This window comes from Carcharodon carcharias, chromosome 13 (assembly GCF_017639515.1).
Source record: "Carcharodon carcharias isolate sCarCar2 chromosome 13, sCarCar2.pri, whole genome shotgun sequence".
Lineage (NCBI taxonomy): Eukaryota > Metazoa > Chordata > Chondrichthyes > Lamniformes > Lamnidae > Carcharodon > Carcharodon carcharias.
In genome coordinates, this window is record NC_054479.1 from 19,039,728 (window position 1) to 19,063,420 (window position 23,693).

General features: G+C 41.4%; 1 protein-coding gene across 1 annotated transcript in view; it reads left to right on the plus strand.

The window, feature by feature from the left end:
* The first annotated feature begins 4,580 nt into the window (after nt 1-4,580).
* ptpn11a (protein tyrosine phosphatase non-receptor type 11a) overlaps nt 4,581-23,693 on the plus strand; it is a 58,291-nt gene continuing 39,178 nt past the window's right edge. Inside the window, exons 1-4 of the mRNA XM_041202824.1 lie at nt 4,581-4,799; nt 9,881-10,003; nt 14,882-15,076; nt 20,383-20,575. Coding sequence (XP_041058758.1) covers nt 4,786-4,799; nt 9,881-10,003; nt 14,882-15,076; nt 20,383-20,575 — 525 coding nt within the window. The 5' untranslated portion in view covers nt 4,581-4,785. The remainder of the gene's footprint in view (nt 4,800-9,880; nt 10,004-14,881; nt 15,077-20,382; nt 20,576-23,693) is intronic.

Sequence of the window (23,693 nt, forward strand, 5' to 3'; positions counted from 1 at the left end):
TGCCCAATGGAACATACTGATAAGAAACCTCAACTGATTCACATCTCCCTCTACACAATCCCTTTCTCACATGGGCAGATTCTCACAAGAGCTTCATAACTTACAGGAGAAAGTATCACAAAAATTGAAAGAAACTGACTGTGGTGGGATGTGGAGAAGCTCAGTGAGGACAAGGCCCTCAACACTCAGTGTCCACAATCACAGGTAGCTGGAGATTCCAAAGTATCTCAAGGATCCTTCTTACACAGTGCTTTCTAACTTGCAAAGATTGCTGCACTATGCCACATGCTTGCCTAGGACAACTATTGTGATCCCCATGGAGACAAACAAACCAAAAGAACCAAATTTATTGAACGACCCCAATAAGAAAGTCAATGGACAAGATTTTGCTTTTTATAGCTTTTACTATAACAAGCAAATCAAAAGCAACATAATTTAAACATGAATCAATGGAAAATTGTGGTCAATATAAACCATAAATTACATATTAAATAGCAGATACACAAGGACAGATCTCATGGATTTACTTTGCTGTTCACTTATCATATATGGCACTAATTTCAGCCACAAAGTCCTTCAAAGCACTGAACCTCCTCAGGTTAGGATTCAAGCTCCCTTTTCTTCAAGGGCTCAGCATCTGACCCTCAGCAGCACCCAACCAACTTGAGTTCCATGGGCACGGGTCTTCACCAAAATGGCACATGTCTGCAGAAACTCCTCAACTGTGCTCACGACAGTCTTGATGGCATGAATCAACCTATGTTGTGTTCACATAACAGAAACAGCTGCAGCAACTTTGTATTTGCCTATTCCCAGCTCATGGATCCAACCTCTGTCTTCTTCAACTTGCCTGTTCTGAACCACTGGGATCTGGGCTTGGGTAGCATTGTGTCTTTTTATCCAGATTCAACTAGTGTCAGTTTTCCTAGAAACATGAAGGTTCAGTTTCCCTTTCAATTAGCCAAAGTTTCTATTTCAGTTCTAATTAGGGTCTGCCTCAAAAAATACAAGCTTTGAAACCATAGATTTCATCACAGCATAGGAGTACTATCAACTCAATTATTTCAAAGCACAAGGGCTAAATCCTTTCCAGGGCTTACCATCATACAGCACCTTAGAAAAGGGTGACAGTACTTTCAACGTCACATTACCACAACTAACCCTGACCAACCATCTTCAGCTGCTTCATGAATTACCATCCCCTCATCATAAGGTCAGAAGTGGGGATATTCACTGATGATTGCACAATGTTCAGCACCATTCATGATTTCTCAGATACTGAAGCACTCAGTGTCCATATGCAGCAAGATCTGGACAAAATTCAGACATTGGCTGGTAAATGGGAAGTAACATTCACACCACACAAACGCCAAGCAATGACCAACTCCAGGAAGAGAGAATCAAACCATCTCCCCTTGATATTCAATGGCATTACCATCGCTGAATCCCCCACTATCAACATCCTGAGGGTTATCATTGACTAGAAGCTGAACTGGACCAGCCATATCAATACTGTGGCTATAAAAGCAGGTCAGAGACTAGGAATCCTGCAGTGAGTAACTCACCTCCTGACTCCCTAAAGCCTGTCTACTATTTACAAGGCACAAGTCAGAAGTGTAATGGAATACTCTGCGCTTGCCTGGATGAGTGCAGTTCCAACAACACTCAAGAAGCTCAACAGCAAATCCAGGACAAAGCAGCCTGTTTGATTGGCAGCCCATCCACCATCTTCAACATCCACTCCCTCCGCCACATATGCACAATAGCAGGAGTGTGTACAACCTACTGTATGCACTGCAACAATTCACCAAGGTTCCTTCATCAGCAGCTTCCAAACCCACAACCTTTACCAGCTAGAAGAATAAGGGTAGCAGATACATGGGAAAACAACCACCTAGAAGTTCCCCTCCAAGTCACACACCATCCTGACTTGGAATTATATCACTGTTCCTTCATTGTCACTGATTCAAAATCCTGTAACTCCCTCCTAACAGCACTGTGGGTGTATCTGCACATGGACTGCATCGGTTCAAGAAGACGGCTCACCACCACCTTCACAAGGGCAATTAGGCATAGGCAATAAATGCTGGCCCAGCCAGTGATGCCCACACCCCGTGAATGAATTTTTAAAAACTCACCAAAATAGGGACATCCACCCTGGAGGATTTACATATTCAGCAGGAAGGCAGCTTGAAGGGTGAGCAGGTGAACGAAGAGGAACAGGAATCTACTTGCTGGTGTGGTGAGAACAGAGATGTTTTCCGAGCACAAAATGTTGTTGGAGATCTGCCCAGAAGAGGCAAGTGTGGAATATAAAATAGTCACCAAGAAATCCAACAGAGAATTCTGAAGAAACATCTTCAACCAAAGAGTGGTGAGAATGTAGAACTCACTACCACATGAAGTGGTTGAAGTGAATAGTATAGATATGTTTAAGGAAAAACCAAACAAGCATAAGAGGGAGAAGGGAATAGAGGTACAATGGTATATTTAGATAAGAAAAGATAGGAGGAAATTTGAGTGGAATATAAACACCAGCATGATCTGGTTGAGCTGAATGGTCTGTTTCTGTACCATATATCCTATATAATTATCCATGGACATTCAGCCAATTCAATTAGCACTCTTCCCTCTCTCTCTCTACTTTATGCTCACTCCCCTACTTGAAACTGACGCTCTCCTTCCCAGCTCTCGCATAATGAATGCTGGTACTCTGCTTCCTCTCCCACTACCACTCCTTCACATTTCTCTTAAGCACTGCTCCAAGTTTCTGCCCCTCCCCTCTGTTCTTTGTTACCTTCCATTCTATAGCAAAGGAATTCCCTTTTCATTACCACTCATCCTTTCCATTCAATTTCCTCGTTTTCTGATAATTCACCTCTGTTATATTACGAGTACCACATTTATTGCTGCCCCGTAGTCAGGTACCAAGCAATAATGTATGACTCCACCAGCCACATGGAGAGATACAAGAAATAAACATGAAGCTCCAGCATTCTGAGTCTAAAGTGGGATTATTTCAAACTTATAAGAACCAGAAGACATAACATGGTGGCAGCAGGTGTCTGTGAGTAAGGCAAACATTTTAAAAGATCTAATTTTCAATCAAATTCAGAAAAAAAATCAACTTGATATAGTGCCAGAGAGAGAGGCACATCTTTGAGAAGACATTAAAATGCAAACTACCCTTCCTGCGGTTAATGGCTGTGCTTCTCCAACCAATTAAAAAGACTGGTTTCACAATACTGGTGCAGACTGTTCGACTCCAAAATCAAAATCCAGAAAATGGGTGTAAAAAGCTCTACCCCATCAAGATAGTATGTGGATGAATTATATCTGAACTCCATTGTCTGACAATGGCCTAACCATCAGAAGCTATTTACGAGGACAATGAAAAGAGAAGCTCTGGTCACATAACAGAAAATAAGAGATTTAAAAATGTAGATTCCAAACAGACAGACAGAAAAGATCACCAGCTTTAAGCCACATATAGGCAGAGACTCATGTTGGCTGTGAACACGCTACCCAAGGAACTGTATCAGGGCTTCGCTATTGCACCTTGACTGGAGTGAAAGAACAGAAATCTGCTACTCCGAACATAAATCAAGAGCAAATCTGTCTTAAACTACCAGAGCTTTTATCTTCAATGGACAAAAAAGGGTTACAGACCATCATTGTTTCATGTCTTCAGCCCGGGGAAAAGCAAGTATCACAGAGAACTCTTGAAATCCTAAGACCTAAATGCATGCTACTTTTGTAATCACAATCTTTAGCTGACTGTGTATATCTGTACGTATGTGTGTGGATATGTTTGGGTGTTAAACCATAAACATTTTCCTTTCTTCTACAACTTTCTTTCTAAAGTGAGATTATTTCAAACTTTTAAGAATCAGAAGACATTACGAGAAAAACCTGTCATGTGTCTGTGCTGAAAGTTACAGCACTCAGGTGAAAACATTTTTCTTAAAAAAAATCTACCCAAGTCTAGCGAATACTGCAACTGACCCAGTCCCTCCCTCCTCTCAGCATCACTCCCAGAGCTCCTGGTAGGAATTCTAGTCATGATACACTGCCTTGTGACCTCTGAGTTATTTAAAGCTGCCATTTATTCTCACTTCCCTGTGCTTTTTTCATATCCTTTACATTTGTTATTTTACCACTGTCGCTTAAAAGTTATTATTGATTCTGCTTCCATTAATGTTTCTGGCAAAGAATTCAATGTGCTAACCTTCTGTCTCTCACATTGTTCTGGTAGTTGGTGGTATTGAATTCATAGTTCCCTAATTATTACCATGAAACCAGTGAAGATAGTTTCTCCTCATTCATTATAATCAATTATCCATTTGAACACCTCTATCAGACTTCCTCTTAACTTTCTTTGTTCTGACTTAGAATGAAAGTACCTTTCCTGTTTGTTATTTATATGGTTATCGCTATTTGGTTATACGGCTAACTTTGTGGAGGTTGGGAAGAGGAAGAGGAATCCGGCGATGACGTCACCTCAGTGCGCGGTCGGGCGGCGATGACTCAGATTTCCTGCGCCGTTGCCGGGGTCGGCCGGCGATGACGTCTTTCCCTCCGCGCCGCAGTGTTGCGGTCGGTGTTAATTCCCCAGCCCGAGGGAAGCGCTTGGGCGGGAGCGGCCTGAGCTCGAGTCCGGGCCTCGGAACAGGAGCGAGTGATTGAGAAGCGACCGTTAGCGAGTCTTTCCCCCCCCCTCCCCCCCGGCGGAAGGAGAGCGCGACCGGAGGCCGGTGCGGGAGGGAGTGCCCTCCGTCTGTCACCATGACATCCCGAAGGTAGGAAGAGGAGGGAGATGGAGACGGAGATGGAGGCCGCACTGCTACAGGGGAATCCCTAAGAGGGAAACGGAGAAAAGGGGAACAGCTCTACCCCCTCTTCCTGACAGGGTGCACTGACACTCAATGATAACCTGGCCTGGACTTGGGAAGCCTGAGGGAAGGGAGGGAAATATCAATAACGGACTCTGGCCAGGCACTGAGCAGAGAGAGACAGCAACAGGAGTGTAATATCTGGGTGCAAACCTTGCTGCTTGCCCTTCATTGACCTCAACTATATCTACCTGTAGCTGCAAATTGTCTGCCAAAGACAGATGTGCTGTGTTGAAGACAGACATCCTGCACTGTTGGTAAATGTGCAAGATGTACACCCAGAACAGTAAAGCTGAGGGTGGGTGAGACTATCCCAGCAGCTAAGCAGCTGGAAATGATGATCTGGAAGCTTGTTGTCCTTACGGTGCCTTAAGGCAAATACAGTTGTTCCCAAGGGTAGGAGAAAATCCAATGTTGTTCTGATGTCCAGAGATGATAAGAGATGTGAATTAGAGGAAGTGTGCTTGTTTGATGGATAGTGGGTCATGGTGTGAAAATATGCTGGGGTTATTTTTGTTCCAGAGCTTAACATTAAATTATGTGGAGGAGGGTTTTAGCAGTTTATGAAACTTCCTCAGTCAAACCATATGATCAGGTAAGATTCATAACATTGAGGGATCTGAATTTATATGGTAAATTGAATATAATTTGATTAATGTAAAATTATTCTTGATACAGGGAAATGTGTTTTACAATTAATGTGCAAACTTCAGGGCTAATATAAGAAAGGACAATGAATTTTATTTGTGAATTTCAGAATTCAATGAGCATATCCAATCATTGTGTCTACTTGGAATTTTGGTCAATCTATTTATTCTGAAAACTGAAATGCCTGCTTTTTTGCAGCATGGTTAGTTCATTGTATATAGTTTTTGGCAAAGGACATTGGTTAACTGGATGGATTGTAGGGATGAGGAACAAGAACAATTCATGGGCTTAAATTGCAGGATTAGATGAATGCAACAAAATTAGCGGTGGAGAAAGAAGATTGGAATGAGATATGAAAAGGGTCTTTATATACAAGTAGAGGTTGTGGATTGTTTGGAGTGTCAGTGGCTTATATAGTTTAACCTAGGACTAGAAAGCAAAGGCATTAGTGAGACTAGTGGTTTAAAAGAGCTCCTATGCCCTAGCCAGTCAGTAGATATATGTTGTAGACTCCTGTTAAAAGCCATCATTGACATGCCACCTGAATTGTTTTGAAAGCAGATTAGTTGAAGATTTGAGTATGAAGAGTTATTGGAATAAGTAGAGACAAGGATAATTATGCACTCTGCAAAAAACTTAAACTTCAGGCCGGGGGGATGTTCTTTATGGAGTGTGGCCTTCTAAGTAAAATCATTTTCCATTCAACTCTTGATATTTTGCTTCATTGCCTTGGGCATCAGGATGAAATTTCAGTTTTTACTTCTTGGAAATATTGCCTGTGGTTATATTGAACTGCCACAGGAACTTCAATTAGACAGAGCCTTGACAGCACAATTCATGTGGAAGTGGTAGGTTGATTCAGCTTTTGCATTTGCACATTTCTGTGAATATGTTACAAAGCAGACCCACCCCTGTTTACTGAGATCTGATATCCAAATGTTGGTAGGCAGAGAAGAGCAGTGAAAGGAAATGACACTGCATGTTGTATGTAGAAAAACATGACTGAGCAAATGCAAAATTCAGGTTATTGTTAAGGGATAGCATTCAGTAGGTCCTGCAAAGAGGGCAAGAGCACTGAAGGAATGATGTCTATACGATGTTGTAGAGAAGGAAGAGATACAGCACTGAGCAGAAAGAATGGTCACATTACTGCATGTAAACAAAACAACTTGCAATTTTATAAAGCGCCTTTAAGCACGTTGTCCTTGAGGGAAAGAAATTTGCCATCCTCACCTGGTCTGGCCTACATGTGACTCCAGACCCACAGCAGTGTGGCTGATTCTTAACTGCCCCCTGCAATGGCCTAACAAGCCACTCAGTTCAAGGGCAATTAGGGATGGGCAACAAATGCTGGCCTTGCCAGCGACGCCCACATCCCATGAAAGAATAAAGAAAAAAGTAGTAAAATGTCCCATGGTCCTTCCTACAAAATGTGACACCATGCCATATAAGGAGATATTAGCGTAGATGGCCAAAAATTTAGTCAAAGAAGTAGGAAAGTGAGACAGAGATTTAGGATGGGAATTCATGGGCTTTGGCTACTGAAGTCACCACCATCAATGATGGTGTTAAAATTGGGCATGTCAAGAGGCCAAAACTGAAGAAGCACACTTATGTCAGAGGGTTGTAGGGTTTGAGAAGATTACAGACATAGTGATTTGAATACAAGGGTGAGAATTTTGACAAGGGCCCAATATATATTAGTGAGCTCAGAGGTGATGGATGAATTGCTCTTGGTGTGATGGGCAGGAGAGTTTTGGATGACCTCAAATTTACAGAGATTAGAATGTGGGAAGACAGCCAGTGGTGCATTGAAATAAGTCAGGTTTGCACATAATAGTGTATAGATGAGAGATTCAGCAGCAGTTGAACTGGGGCTAGAGCAGAGCTAGGCAAAGTTATGGGAGGCGGAATTGAGTGGTGTTAGTGATAATGTAGATATGTGGTCACAAGCACATCATAGGATCAAATACAACACCAAGGTTGAAGACAGCCTGGTTCAACATCAGGCAGTTGTCAGGGAGAGGGGTGGAATCAGTGGCTAGGACATGGAGCTACTGGCAGTGATCAAAGACAATGGCTTTGGTCCTTCCGCTATTTAATTGGAGAAAATTTCTCCTCATCCAATACTGGATGTCAGAAAACCAGTGTGGCAATTTAGAAACAGTGGACAGGTTGACAGAAGTGGTGATGGGGTAAAACTGGAACACTGGGAAGTGAATGATGTGTTTTTGGATGATGTCGATGGAGGGAGGCAAAGACAGACCTTTCAGAGACACCATAGGTAATGGTGTGGGAATGAAAAGAGAAGCCATTTTAAGTAAATTTCTGGCTATGATTGGACAGATATGAATGGAACCAGAGGAATCCAGTTCCACCCAGTTGAATGACTCTGGGAAGAAGTTGAAGGAGAGTGAGAGGTCAACCTTGTTGAAGGCTTCAGACAGGTTGAGAAGGAGAAGGAGGGATAGTTTACCTTTGTCATAGTCAGACTGGTTGTCATTTGTGACTCTGATAAGGCCCGTTTTGGTACTGTAGCAGGGGTGGAAAGCTGGTCAGAGGGATTCAAACATGGAGTTCCAGAAGTGATGGGCACATTTGGGAGGCAACAGCACATTCAAGGCCTTTGGAGAGGAAAGGGATGTTGGAGACAAAGTGGTGGTTTGCAAGGATGGAGCAAACAGGGGTTTGGTTTTGTTTTTGAGAGGAGAAATTTTTTTTAACAATATCACCTAACATGGGAGTCGGGGGGAAAATTGGATTGTCAGCAGTTTAGAAATGGGGAGAGGTGTGTGTGGTGTGTGTGTGGGAGTCCATATGAGCTTGGATAGGGCATGAGAGGAGATGTGAATAAAAACTACATAAAGATGCAAGTTCAAGGCAAGGGCAAGTGGGTGAATTGGGTACCTTAACATTTGATCCAGTGGGCTGTGGGAAGGGAGGGAAGCAATTCCTGATTGGATGGCCTTACTCTTGGTGAGAAAGATTTCCATGATCTCCTCGCACTTGTTGGAAGGTGAGGATGGAGGAGGCAGGGAGAGAGGTATAAAGAGATAGTTTGCAATAGAGAGAAGCTGGATCATCTTTGTATTGCAGGAGATCCTGGAATGATGGGTGGTTTTGGCAGACGAGAGTAGTATCCAGTAATACTTTGTGATTCCAGCCAGATCTGGCGATGAATGGCTGAACCAGTTGTCTGCCATATCCATTCAAGTCTCTAGGCCTTGGACTTAAAGGGAGCAGTGATGAGGGCTGTATCAGGAAATTGGTGAGGGTGAGAGAGAGAGTATAATGGTTTTAATGGGGCATCAAAGGTGAGGGTGTGGTTGAACAAATTTGTAGCTGCAGAATTAGAACAGTGAATGGAAGACCAAAGACTATACCATTGGGATAAAAGGACAGACAGCAGCACCATTGAACAGAAACAATAATTGCACACCAATAAGGGTGCACAAATAGATGTGACAGCTTAGGTTACAATAGAGAGAGTAGATGAGCAACCTGTGCACTGATGCCACAGTGGCCAGTTTTCACGTGTGTACTTTGATATTTAAATATGCTCTTGATAGTCAAAGAGGGGAAGCCTTACAGCCAAATACTTCCAAGAGTAGTCACTAATAATGATGGCATTTGAACTCTGCTAGATTTCAGTTTCCTTACCCAAGGATATTGAGGCCAATTTTATCTCCACTAATGCAGCTAAGATCGGTTAACTTTGTGCCGATGGCTGATCAAATCTGGGACCTGTAGGTATGTACACTCAGTTCCACTCTGGATAAATTCACTGGGCCACTGGAGTTCCTTTCAAGACAGTTCTTAACACATCAATTGAATGGAACTGGTGCTTGCTGCAGAAATTGGTTTGAATGAGGCATGATGTGGGTTTTAACATACATCCACATTAACCAATGTCTTTCAGTATGCGGTTTTTTTAACCTAAACTATGATTGGAGCAGTAGTGAGCACAGTTATAAGACTCACTCAAGCAAGACTAAAGATTTTTTGTTCTCCTTTCAAAATAAATCGAGTATATGTTGAATTTGTTTTTTTGTGAAGAGGTAACCAAATAATTGGTTGATTGACGATGATTATAGGAATATGCGAGATCCATCTAGGAAATATGATCAGTCAGGGATAGTGGTTGCAGTGTTAGATTATCTAACTGTACAATTTCCATTGAATTATCTGTGTAATGTGAAACCTGTCTGGAGGAAGAGAACAAATGCTCATGTATCTGAAATTTTCTTCAATTACTAGCTTGATTAGGGCCAGCTGTACAGCACAACATATTTATCAAGACATAAATGGTTTCCAAATGTCTCTTGTTTTTTTTTCCCCAGGTGGTTTCACCCCAATATCACTGGAGTGGAGGCAGAGAACTTGCTGCTAACCAGAGGGGTGGATGGGAGTTTCTTGGCCCGACCAAGTAAGAGCAATCCCGGTGACTTCACGCTTTCAGTGAGGTAAGAGTAAAGTTATTGGTTTACCAAACAGATTCTGTAGCCATGGTGGGGTAGCCCTGAAGTTGCATAAACTTGACCTTGCTGCATCAAGGGATTTATCTTGATTTGTATAAATTTTCAGAATGCATTTTTAAATACTGGTTGCACAAACAGATTTGCATCTCAGCAATCAGCATTTAAGTCAAATCCAGGTTCTTGTCCAGTGTCCCGCCATTTCTTGGTAGCAAAATTAAGATACAAAATAAAACCTTGAAGCTCATTATTTTCCTGATTTACACCACATACTATTCTTTGATGGGGAGCTTGTGTAGTTGCACTGCTAATTGATGAAGGCCAGTGTCAATGAATGCAGATCCAGATGTATGTGTTGCCTGAAGTGGCACAAGAAAGCCACAAGAATGGTGCCAAATGGGCATCTGGTTTTGGCCATCTAAGGGATTCTGGTTACAGTAGAGTAGTAGTTCAGGACCAGCAACTTAGAGGTTGTGGAATTAAATTCAATAAACCTGGTTATTTGTAACTAGCGCCAAGAAAAATAATAATGAAAATTGTGCACTAATATGCTTCAGTGATTGTGCGGGGGGAGTAGTGGAGGAAAACATAACTACCCATGCCTGGACCATCTTACATATGACTTTAGTTTCCTCTGCAGGGACATAGCAGGCAACATTTCTATAAAAAATCTCCAAAACAACTAGGGGTGAGCAACAAATGTGTTCTTCCCAATGGTGAGAATGTATTTTTAGTTGATTTTATAGACTTTGTAGAGCATATTCACAAAGGCAGAAATATACATCAAAATAAAAGATTTTCCTTTTTGACATACCTGAAATTCCTTTCCTGTATGCTTAAGTGCATATTGCATTTTTAAAGGAAATCTACCACAACCTTTTCACAGTTACACAATCACAAATGCAAAGCTTTAAGGTGCAGTTAGCAGTTAATGCTATTATACAAAGAAATGTGACAGTCAATTTATCCATATCAAGATCCCACAAACAGCATTGTGACGTATATCCAGTTAATATTTTGATGATGGTTGAGGTTGAATGTTGGTCAGGGCACAGGAAGAACATCCCTACTTTACAGTTGGTTCCATGGGACCTTCGACATCCACTTAAGCAGCCAAATGAAATCATGGTTTGGTGTCTCACCCAAAGGGCATCACCTCCAACAACATAGCATCCGTCAGTACTACTGAAGTGCTAGAGGTGTGTGTTCCTGTAATGGGGCATGAGCACTTGGCTTTCAGTCTGAGGTGAAAGAGTAATGCTAAGCTTACACTAACTCTGGCAAGGACTCTGAAAAGTCATGTTCAACAATAATATTTGTTTCTGAAAGTATTCTAATACAAGGACAGCCATCAATCCATTTGTCATAAATTGGATTAGTTCTCTTCCGCCCACCCAACCCCACCCCCTCCTTAGTTTTCACAGCTTATCACCGATCTCCTGAAGCTGGTAGCCTTTGCTGGATTTTGGCTACATGAAGAAACAGCTTGCCTAAAGACCATTTTCTTCTGCATCTAAATGATAAGTAGGTTTCTCTCCCATAGAGATTAATATTATTGAGTCTCATTCTGGCATCGCATGGCATCTATCCATGTGTGTGAGTTAATGATCTCTAGCTGAAACCCTGCCTGTTTAATTTACTTCCTTAGCCCATAGGAGCAGCCATTTTTTTTCATTCCATTGAGACTGCTCCTTATTGTACTTCATTTCACTCTCTTCCAACTTTGGTTGTGCCCTGTCAAACATGTTTTTTCCATGTTTCCCAATTTAAAATATTGGAACACTGTCACCACTGCTGCTTGATTGAAGTTCACCAATTACATATTGACTGAGAGCAAAAACTGAGATCCCTCAGTGCAATATTGAAATTCTGTTTCTAAACCTGCAGTATCTTTTTATATCTCATGGATCTACTAAATTCTGCAATTATTTGTAATCTGTTGCAATTTCTAATGCTTTCCTTCTCATTAAGATTTCAGTCTGCAAGAGGTACAGAAATAATATGCCTCGATATTTAGGGTCATGTGGAAATTTTTGGCACTTTCCCCTCCCTTGTTTTTTTGCAACCTCTTAAGACTAATTTTCCATGATGTAACATTCACTACAAGAAAGAAACATGGATTGATCCCTAGAACCAGGAGTTAACAATTTAACCCTTTGAGGATCAAGGCTGATCTGTGACATAACTCTATACCCACCTTTTCCCCAGATCCCTTAATACCTTAGTTTAACAAAAATTTATCAATCTCAGATCTAAAATTAGCAATTGATCTAGCATCAATTTCCCCTTAGAGTTCAAACTTCTCACTCACTTTGTGTGTGGAAGTTTTTCCTGATTTCACTCCTGATAGGCCTGGCTCTGTGCCCCTAGCCCTAGACTTCCCAGCCAGAGGAACTCGTTTCTCTCTATCTACCCTATGTGCTCCCCTTAATATCTTAAACACTTCATTCAAATCACTCATTAACCTTGTAAATTCCAGAGGATACCACCTTAGTTTGTGCAATCTTTCCTTGTATTCAAACCTTTGAAGCCCAATATCATTCTGGTAAATCTGCTCTCCGCTTCCTGAAAGGACAATATATCCTTCCTAAGGTGTAGTGCCCAGAATTTTTCAAAGTATCCTAAGTGTTCTCTAACCAGGGCTTTGTATAGCTGAAGCATAACTTCACATATTCTAGTCCTTGAGCTTTAAAGGCCAACATTCCATTAGAATTTTTGATTAGTTTTTGTGCCTGTTTATGACATTTTAATGTTCTTTGTACCTAGACTCCCTAGCTTCTTTGGACTTCCACTGTTTCTAGCTTTTCATCATTTAGAAAGTACGCTGTTCAATTCTTTTTAGGTCCAAATTGGATGGCCTTATATTTGCCTACATTGAAATCCATGCAGCATAGTTTTGCCCATTCACTGAATCGATTAATATCTCATTTAATTCTTCCATCTATGCTACTTACAATTAAAAAAAGACTTGTTGACAATGTCACTTCTCTTTGTATCTTCTGCAAATTTGGATATGAGAGTTTCTATCCCATCACCTCCTTAGGCAAGCCCTCAAGGATGCCTCTGGTTGGATAGATTTATCGGTCATCTCAGAACCCAATGTGTGATTTGCAGACTCTGCCACATGGGGCAGGTGGTGCTTGGATAGTCGTGTAGATGGGTTATTTGGGAGTTTGTGAGCTCTCTCTGGTACCTCAACTTCACCTCTACATGTTCCCAGCGAAGTCTCTGTGTTTGATGCCTTCCTGAATGAAACTTCTCTGTTTTGGCAGTCACAAGCCATGGACTCCCATGAGTTGGATGGGTATGTTTGACCTCTTGAGGACATCCCTAAAGCATTTCCACTGTCCTCCTTGGAGTCTCCTGCCACCAACAAATTCTGAGTAGAGCAGTTGGGTCGGGAGTCTGGTGCCAGCCGTACAAAAGACATGTCCTGTTCAGCGAATCTGGTTTTGAGCGATTAGCACCTCGATACTGGGCATGTTAGCTTGGAAGAGGATGCTGCTGTTGGACCTCCTTTCTTGCCACCAGACCTTGAGGATCTTGCGAAGGCACTTCATCAGTGTTATTTCTCCAGTGCTTTGATGTGCCTGCTGTAGGTTATCCATGTCTTCAAAGCATATAGGAATGCGTGAATCACTGCTGCCCATCACCTAAGGCATTTAAAAATATGGCAAAAAGTTGAGGCCTCAATGCCGATCCTTTTCAGCACACCACTAGTCACATTCTGCCAGTTAGAGAACCTGTCCATTATCGCTGCTACTCAATCTCATGCCACTCAGCCAACTTCCCAATCGGATCAATAATATGCCTGCAATTCCATAGGCTTCAACTTTAGCTAACAGTTTCTTATGAGAGATTTTATCAAATGCTTTCGGGAAGCCCATTTATATAAAACATCCATAGACATTCTCTTGTTCGCTACTTCGGTCACCTTCTCAAGAAATAGAAGCAGATCTCAACGTGGAAAACTGAAATTCAGAATATGTCTGCAAGACAGGGTATTTAAATAGGCCCTGTCTGAGAAATGCAGCTTTTATTGTCCTTGGTTAATTTAACTTAACCAATTTATCTCCATATTCATGTATCTTAGAGATCGCTGGTATCATTTTGAATGGGTTAATTCACTTTGAGTATTGTGGTGCTGGTTTTAGTTATGTATTCAGGAAGGAAGATCTGGAGTTAGAACATGTGCACATGACTTGCCTGATGCGCCCTTGTAGTATTGAAGCTGACATCATCACGGGATGGGCTGGAGTTGTCTGACTTGTGCCAGTGTAATTCATATTGTGCTTCAGCCCTCTTGCTGTTTTATTTACACCGTAAGACATAAATACCGATCGTTATAGTGACTGACTGGCTGTATAAGCAGAGCTCGAACAGGTTACTTCTCTTTCAACAGCAACTTGTATTTATTTGGCATCCTTAACATAGTAAAACATCCTAAGGTGCTTCACAGGAATGTTATGAAGTAAAATTTGATACCAAGTCACATAGATGATAATAGAACAGATAACCAAAAGCTTGGTCAAAGAGGTTGAATTTTAAGGAATGTTTTAATGAAGGGGAAAGAGGTAGAGAGGCTTACAAAGGGAGTTCCAGAGTTCAAGGCCCAGAAAGCTAAAGACATGGCCATCAGCGGCAGAGTTATTAAATCGAGGATGTGCAAGAGGCCAGAAATGAAAGAGCCTAGAGGTTTCGAAGTGTCCTAGGTCTAAAGAAGGTTACAGAGATTGGGAAGGATAATTCACAGAGGGATTTGAAAACAAAGAAAGCCTTCCATACTGTGGAGGGACTGGAGAAGAAAATTTAGCTTTTAAATAAATATCATTGTGACCTGCCATAATCCATTTGTTTTGATCTCAGGCGAAATGGAGCAGTTACACACATTAAAATTCAGAATACGGGTGATTACTACGATTTGTATGGAGGGGAGAAGTTTGCTACACTGGCTGAGCTGGTGCAGTACTACATGGAGCACCATGGGCAGCTCAAGGAGAAGAATGGCGATGTCATTGAACTGAAATACCCGCTGAACTGTGCCGATCCTACCTCTGAGAGGTAAGCCAGGTCTGATGCTGAACCCTGTATGAAATCAATTTTGTTGACAATGAAGACTTTTGAACCATCTTGGGTGTACCTTTGAAGGTTGCAGTTTGGCACCAACTGCGTTTCAGTCTGGAGTGCTTACATGAATCCTTCTGTCATTGTGAAATCAGCAATTCCCCTCTTGTATTTGCATTTTATTTCTGCTGCAAGGGGATGAATTATGCTCTGTCACTAACAGTTTAAGCCAAAAACAGCGCCTACACAAAATGGGTGGTTATTTCCGGAAGAGTTTTTTATGCCGCTTTCTGTTTGTAATTTCTATTTTAATAAATTAGAATGATTCCAGGAAAGTCAAAGAAGCAACTGTCAGGGGACAGTTGTTATATTTATTGTATCTAGATGTGGGAGGGGTGTGGAAAATAATACTGTTACTTCATCCTTTTAATTCCTGTGTTGAAGAAGTGGTGGTGTAGTGGTTATGCTCTCGGGCTACTCATCCAGAGAACCTCAGTTCAAATTTCACCTAATCAATTTAAGAATATGAATTATTTTTATTTAAATCTGGAATAAAAGGCTGATATCAGTAAAAGTGACCATGAAGCTGTTCTGCTGTCATAAAAACCCAGCTCATTTGATAGAACTGTAGAACACTACAGCACAGAAAACAGGCCATTCGGCTCTTCTAGTCCGTGCCGAAATATTATTCCGCTAGTCCCATTGAGCTGCACCTAGTCCATAACCCTCCAGACCTCTCCCATCTATGTATCTATCTAATTTATTCTTAAAACTTAAGAGTGAGCCCGCATTTACCACGTCAGATGGTAGCTCGTTCCACGCTCTCACCATTCTCTGAGTGAAGAAGTTCCCCCAATGTTCCCCCTAAACCTTTCCCTTTTCACTCTAAAGCCATGTCCTCTCGTGTTTATTTCTCCTAATCTAAGTGGAAAGAGCCTACTCGCTTTTACTCTGTCTATACCCCTCATAATTTTGTAAACTTCTATTATATCTCCCTGCATTCTTCTACGCTCCAAGGAATAAAGTCCTAACCTGTTTAATCTTTCCCTGTAACTCAACTCCTTAAGACCCGCCAACATCCTAGTAAATCTTCTCTGTACTCTCTCAATCTTACTGATATCCTTACTGTAGTTAGGTGACCAGAACTGCACACAATACTCCAAAGTTGGCCTTACCAATGTCTTATACAACCTCACCATAACATCCCAACTCCTATACTCAATACTTTGATTTATGAAGGCCAGTATGCCAAAAGCTTTCTTTACAACCTTTTCTACCTGTGACACCACTTTCAGGGAACTATGTATCTGAACTCCCAGATCCCTTTGTTCCTCCGCACTCCTCAGTGCCCTACCATTTACTGTGTACGTCCTACCTTGGTTCGACCTTCCAAAATGTAACACCTCACACTTTTCCGCATTAAATTCCATCTGTCATTTTCTGGTCCGTTTTTCCAGTTGGTCCAGATCTCTCTGCAAGCTTTGAAAGCCTTCCTCGTTGTCCACAACGCCTCCAATCTTAGTGTCATCAGCAAACTTGCTGATCCAATTCACCACATTATCATCCAAACCTCCCATGTGGGACCTTGTCAAAGGCCTTACTAAAGTCCATATAGACAACATCTACAGCCTTTCCTTCATCTACTTTCTTGGTAACCTCCTCGAAAAACTCTACAAGGTTCGTTAAACACGACCTACCACGCACAAAGCCATGCTGACTATCTTTAATCAGCCCTTGGCTGTCCAAATAATTATATATCCAATCTCTCAGAACACCTTCCAATAATTTACCTACTACTGACGTCAGGCTCACTGGCCTGTAATTACCTGGTTTACTTTTGGAGCCTTTTTTAAACAACGGAACAACATGAGCTACCCTCCAATCCTCCGGCACCTCCCCCGTGGCTAAGGACATTTTAAATATTTCTGCCATGGCCCCTGCAATTTCTACACTAGTCTCCCTGAAGGTCCGAGGGAATATCATGTCAGGCCCGGGGAATTTATCTTCCTTTATTCGCTGTAAGGCAGCAAGCATCTCCTCCTCTTTAATCTCTATATGTTCCATGAAACTACTGCTTGTTTCCCTTCCTTCCTTATACACTATGCCAGTTTCCTGAGTAAATACTGATGCAAAAAAAAACTGTTTAAGATCTCCCCCATCTCGTGAGGCTCCACACATAGTTGACCACTCTGATCTTCAAGGGGACCAATTGTGTCCCTTACCATCCTTTTACTCTTAATTTGTTAATATCCTATGGGAAGGAAACCTGATGTCTTTACCACATCTGATCTAAAGGTGACTCTTCACTGCCCCCTGAAATGGTCTAATTTGCTAGCAAACCATTTATTTGTACAAGGGCAACTTGAGAAGGGCACTAAATGCTGGCCACACATCTTAAAAGTGGATAAAGAAAAATAAAATATTGCTGCACTGAATATACCAACTGGATCTGTGATCAACTGGGGTCAGACAGTACATCTTTGCAGTCATTGGGGTAGAAGCCTATGTGTATGAACACAGTTGAGCATTAAGGGACCTCATTGCACACCCCTGTCTAGAAATGCCTACCTTCAGCAGAATGGTTGTGATATCTGCTAAAGTTAGGAATGCACTATGTGGGGAATTGCAAGCTGTCCTACATTTGGCACTCTGTGGCAGAGCACACCAGCCCACATAGTTTGCCAGGAGCTCAGTTAAACAGGAGTGATGCTACAATTTTTTTAGCAAAGGTTAATACATATGCATGTTTTCTCCCCCACCTTGTGTTAAAATAAAGGATGAGGAAATGTGGCCTTCCCATCTTATCACCAGGTTTCAGCATCAAGCACTCCTAGTTTAAGCATAACACAACCATCTGCAGATAAAGCGCTCCACACAATTCATATTAATCAGCAATTCATCTTAAACAATCAACCTCTGAAAATGAGCCCCACTGTAACATCGTGACTGTCCCATTTCCCACATCAAACAACATTACTTCCAGCCTGGAATTATTAATTGGTGACTTAGGCTTGCACTGGTTTGAAACTATCCAAACTTAACTTGTGCAGGAACATTGTAACTAGCACATAGAGTAGACTTTTATCTCTTCAATCTCAGCTGAACAGATCTGAGAAGAAGAAAAACTTGCATTTATGTGGTATCTTTCAAAAGTCTATTTCACAACCAACAAAGTGCTTTTGAAGTTTAGTCTGTTATAATGCAGGCAAACACAGTAGTCAATTTGTACACAACTTAGTCTCTCAAACAAGAGTGAAATAAATGACCAGATCATTTTTTTTATTGATGTTGATTAGGACACTCAGAACTCACCTGTTTTTCTCCAAATAGTGCCATGGGGTTTCTTGGGCTCAGCAAGACAGTGCCACAGATTAAAGGAAGGACAGGGGAGTATGCAGTGGTGTTTCCCCAGTGGTCAGTATTAGAACATTGTTTTTCTTGGTTTATGTATCAGTGATCTAGTACTTGACTATGGGGAGTACAGTTCGGAAGCTTGCAGCCGATAGAAAACTTGGCAATGTAGTAAATAGTGTCAGAACCTGCAGATGGTGCAGCACTGATGTGCCAGTCTAGGTGATATTCTCGAGTCTCTGCACGGGTTTTGAATTCTTTGACTCAGGTGAGAGTGCTACTGCTGGGCCAAGGCTGACCATGGGCTAACAATTATGTGTTCTAGCCTCCTCTCCACGCCTTTTTTAAAAAAATTCCACACCCCTAAAACTGGGAGAGAAAGATGACTTTTCCCACTTTGCTCTTCTCATTTAGCACAGCGTATCCTGACTGAGGTGTGGCTTACTCTAGGTCATCTGCCAATGCTATTGTGCTAGTCACCATGAAATAAGCAACAACTCCTACTTAGGCAATTTTCCATAGCAGAAGGAAAATAATCAATCCTTCATGCCTCCTCTGAGTGGCATTGCTTAGGATCAACATCTCAATGCACACTACTGTGGAATCACCTGTTACTGTAATATGAAAAAACTGGATTGGAAAGATAGTTTCTGAAATGAAGTTCAAATAAGAGTACTTTTGAGCTCGGGGGAAATGACCCTTTGACTGCCTTTAATATTGAGTTTTAATTGTTGCTGAAGCTTGAACTTGCCACACATTATGCTTTAGTTGTACAGGGTGTTGATGAGACCACATCTGGAGTATTGTGTACAGTACTGGTCTCCTTGTTTAAGGAAAGAAGCAGTTCAGAGTAGGTTTACTAGACTAATAGCAGGAATGGGCGGATTGTCTCATGAGGAAAGGCTGGACAGGTTAGGCTTATATCCACTGGAATTTGGAAGAGTAAGAGGTGACTTAATTGAAACTTTTAAAATCCTAAGGGGTCATGACAGGGTGGATGTGGAGAGGATGTTTCCATGGGCAGAATTTTCTGCCTGTCGGGTGGGTGGGCCCGACCCAATTGCCGGCGGGCGCTCCCTGTGTGGGTGGTGTGGTGGGGGGGATCCCTAAATTGAGAGTGCGCTTTTTCATGCATACGCACGAAAGAGCACACATCTCCCTAAGGCTAAGTGCAGCCTCAGGGAGATTGCTTCGACTTTTAAAACTATTAAAAATAGAGAAAAGAAAAATCCCTTACATGTCCCCTCATGTGACAATGTCACATGAGTTGGGACATGTTCCATAATTTACAGAACAACTTTATTACAATTTTTAAAACCCTACATGAAACCTCATCCTGCTGCTGGATAAGGTTTCATGTTTTCTATATTTGCCGCCGGAGCTCCTGGCTGACCCGCCAACCTTAAGGTTGGACTTGCAGGTCCTTTAATTGGTTAAGTGATCCTGTCAATGCCTCAAGTGGCCATTGACAGATCGGTGGGCGCGCAGCTGATTTTGCTGCAGCCCCGCCTTCCTGAAAATTTAAATGTGGTGGGGTGACGGCGGTTCTCCCCGACATCATCCCGCGTCATTTTACCCGCCCCCTGCTCGCCGACAGCAAAATTCTGCCCCATGTGTTGGAGACTCTAGAACTAGGGATCACTGTTTTAAGACAGAGATGAGGAGAATTTTTTTCTGAATGTTGAGTCTTTGGAACTCCCTTCCTCAAAAGGTGGTGGAAGCAGAGTCTTTGAATATTTTTAAGGCAGAGCTAGATGGATCCTTGATTAACAAGGGGGTGAAAGGTTATTAGGGGTTGAGGTTACATTCAGATCAACCATGATCTTATTGAATGGTGGTGCAGGCTTGAGGGGCCGAGTGGCCTACTCCTGCTCCTAATTCGTAAGATCATTGGTTAGGTTGTAAACTGATGTTGCTTCAGTTGGCCTAATAACATCTTATTTTTGCAAAAGGTGGTTCCATGGACACCTCTCGGGAAAAGAGGCAGAGAAGCTGCTTACAGAGAAAGGGAAGCCTGGAAGTTTCCTTGTGCGAGAGAGCCAAAGCCACCCAGGAGACTTTGTTCTATCTGTGAGGACTGGTGATGACAAAGGAGAGAGCAGTGAGGGGAAACCGAAAGTCACTCATGTAATGATCCGATGCCAGGTAGGTGACACTTAGCACTATGACATCATATAACAAACGTTATTGATGCTCTTTTTGATGTTATCTGGATATTGCCCTATGCAATTATGATTCATGTATTTGTGTATCAAATGTGAAATTGCTAAATGCTTAAAATTCTAATATATTTATCCATGGCGCAAAGTCTGGTTTAACCTCAATGAACAATTGTGCAGCATTAATGGAGTAAAAATTTTGACTGTAACTTAGTTGCATGACGATTGGAACTGCTAAAAATCTGTAAAATTTTCAGTTATCTAGGTGAGTTTAATTTAGATTGTATGTACTATTTGCTCATGGCCATTAATGTTATTTGGAGCAGGCAGGCCCTGGCAAAGAAAACAGTAATCTCTTTAAAAAAAATACTCTTTGTTGAGACTAATGATACTGAGATAGAGGACCATAAATTTGGCATCTAGCAAATACTTAACCAGGTTTATGACTTGTAATCTCACTGTGGGCGTACCTACATCATGTGAACTGCAGCGGTTCAAGAAGGCAGCTTCTCGAGAGTAATTAGGGATGGGCAATAAATGCTGGCCTAGCTGGCAACGCCCACATCCTGTAAATGAATAAAAAAATGGATAAGCATAATGAAACTTCACAGAACAAATTTACATTGTGTCTGATAGAATTTCTGAAACACCCAGCTGCAAACCTTTGCCAGTACTTGCAGGGTACAGCTTGGAAAATTGCTCAACCTTAATTGTAGATTATAATGGAAACATGGAAGTAACAGCTTGGATGGTTCCTAGCATTTTCATTTGTAACATGTTTCCTCATGCAATCAAGATGTCCAGTGATTTAATAAGCTCTAAGAGTGTACTCATCTTCTAAAATATGTGATTGTACACCTATACTTACATATATCTAATAATCATACAATGATTTCAGAATATGCTTGCATATATCAAAAATATTAATGATTTGAACTTGGATATATAGGGTATAATTTCAAAGTTGCAATCTCACCAAATGCAGAAAGCAGTGAGGAGTAGTGAAACAGACTTCAGGAGGGATTGACAGGTAAAATGGACTTGACAGATGCCAGATGAAATTTGACACAGCCAAGTGTGAAGTCATGCTTTTTAGAATGAGGAGAGGCAATATAAATTAAATGATACAATTTTAAAGGTTGTGGGGGGGGGGTGGTGGTGCAGGAACAGAGAAACCCGGGGATGTAAGTGCACAACTCTTAGAAAGTGGCAGTACAAGTTGAGAAGACTGTTTTTTTCAAAAAGACACATAGGATGTTGGCTTTATTAATAGAGGAATGGAGTGCAACAGCAAAGAAATTATGCGAAACCTTCATGAAACACTGGTTAAGCCTCAACTGGAATATTGTGTTTAATTCTGAACACATTTTAATAAGGATGCCAAGGCCTTGGAGAGGGTGCAGAGAGATTTACTAGAATAATATCAAGGACTTTGGCTAATTGAAGAAACTGGAAAAGCTGGCACTGTTCTCCTTAGAGCAGAGAAGATTGAGAGGAAATTTGATAGAGTTGTTTAACATTTCTGAAGGGTTTTGAATAAATAAGGATAAACTCTTTCCAGAAGGGTTGGTAGCATAGCTTTAAGGTGATTAGAAAAGGACCAAAGGTGACATGAGAAAACTATTTTTTACAAAGTGAGTTGTTGGTAATCTGGGATGTACTGCCTGAAAGAGTGGTGGAAGCAGACTCAATTTTAACATTCAAAAGAGAATTGAAAGGAAAAGGTTTATAGGGCAATGAGGAAAGAGCAGGGGAAATGGGACTAATTGGACAGCTCTGGCATAATTGGAAGATTGGCATAGGCATGATGGACCGACTGGCTGCCTGTTCTAGAACCTAAAATTTGCAAGTTATCCACCTCCACAACAATTGTATGGATTTCTATAAGGACTACTAAGAGCAGCAAAATAAAATGATTAAAACAAAAAAACTGCGGATGCTGGAAATCCAAAACAAAAACAAAAACAGAATTACCTGGAAAAACTCAGCAGGTCTGGCAGCATCGGCGGAGAAGAAAAGAGTTGACGTTTCGAGTCCTCATGACCCTTCGACAGTTCTGTCGAAGGGTCATGAGGACTCGAAACGTCAACTCTTTTCTTCTCCGCCGTTGCTGCCAAAATAAAATGATTAACAGCTAAAGATCACATCCATGTCCTGGTAGAAGATTTGAATTGGAGTCATCCAACATAGCTCTTTTCTCTTGTTGATGTCGGAGGAGTTCGTCTTCATTACCCTTGTTCTCAAAAACATAAATATGTCCTTTTGTACTTCACCCACCAACATGCATTCTCCAGTTACTTTGAATTGATAATCACAAGCAGTGGGATCTGTATAATTATGTAGATGAGTTGTATCAATATAATTACTAGTGGCAATGAACAGGCAGTTTTACAGCATCCCTAGGTGCACCTGTTAGTCACATTTAATAATTAGGTATAAACTGCAGATGCACAGTGACACTCTGCATCGATGAGTGCAGGACAGACATGAATCCTGCTCATTAGCATCATCCTTTTCGGGCCGATTGTCTGTTAAAGCCTGGTATTATCCAGCTGCTCAATGGCATGTTCACAAAATAAATTGATATTTAGTGCTTGGATTAATGCCAGAACAGCGGGCAAGCACATTTGCTAATTTAACTTGAAGCATTTATTTTTTTTCCATGCAACAGCACTTCCATTCTCCTTAAGGACATGATCTGAATGATGAAGTGGGCTCTGTATGAAGTCTGCATGCACTCACTGGCACAAGTGTATTGCCTGAAGTGACATACTTGTTATGCGGATATCATTATAATGTGTTGTGGGGGTCCTTGGCTCCCCACTCTGCCAAAAATGTCACATCACTAAACTCATGACTTCTGTGCATGGTTTGACTTGCACAAGTGTGTGTTTTAAAATATGAATAACACCACCACAATTTAATGCAAGAAATCTCATGGGCATCGCTGCATTGTTGCATTATTTTGATATTGTTATTAATGAATACCAGGGAATAGCGACACTGGGTTTAGAGCAAAAACCTGAGAGCAAAACTTGAAGTGAGATATGTTTGATAAGTGCTTTTTTATTTTTAAAAATGAAGAGACCAGTCTTGAGTGTCTA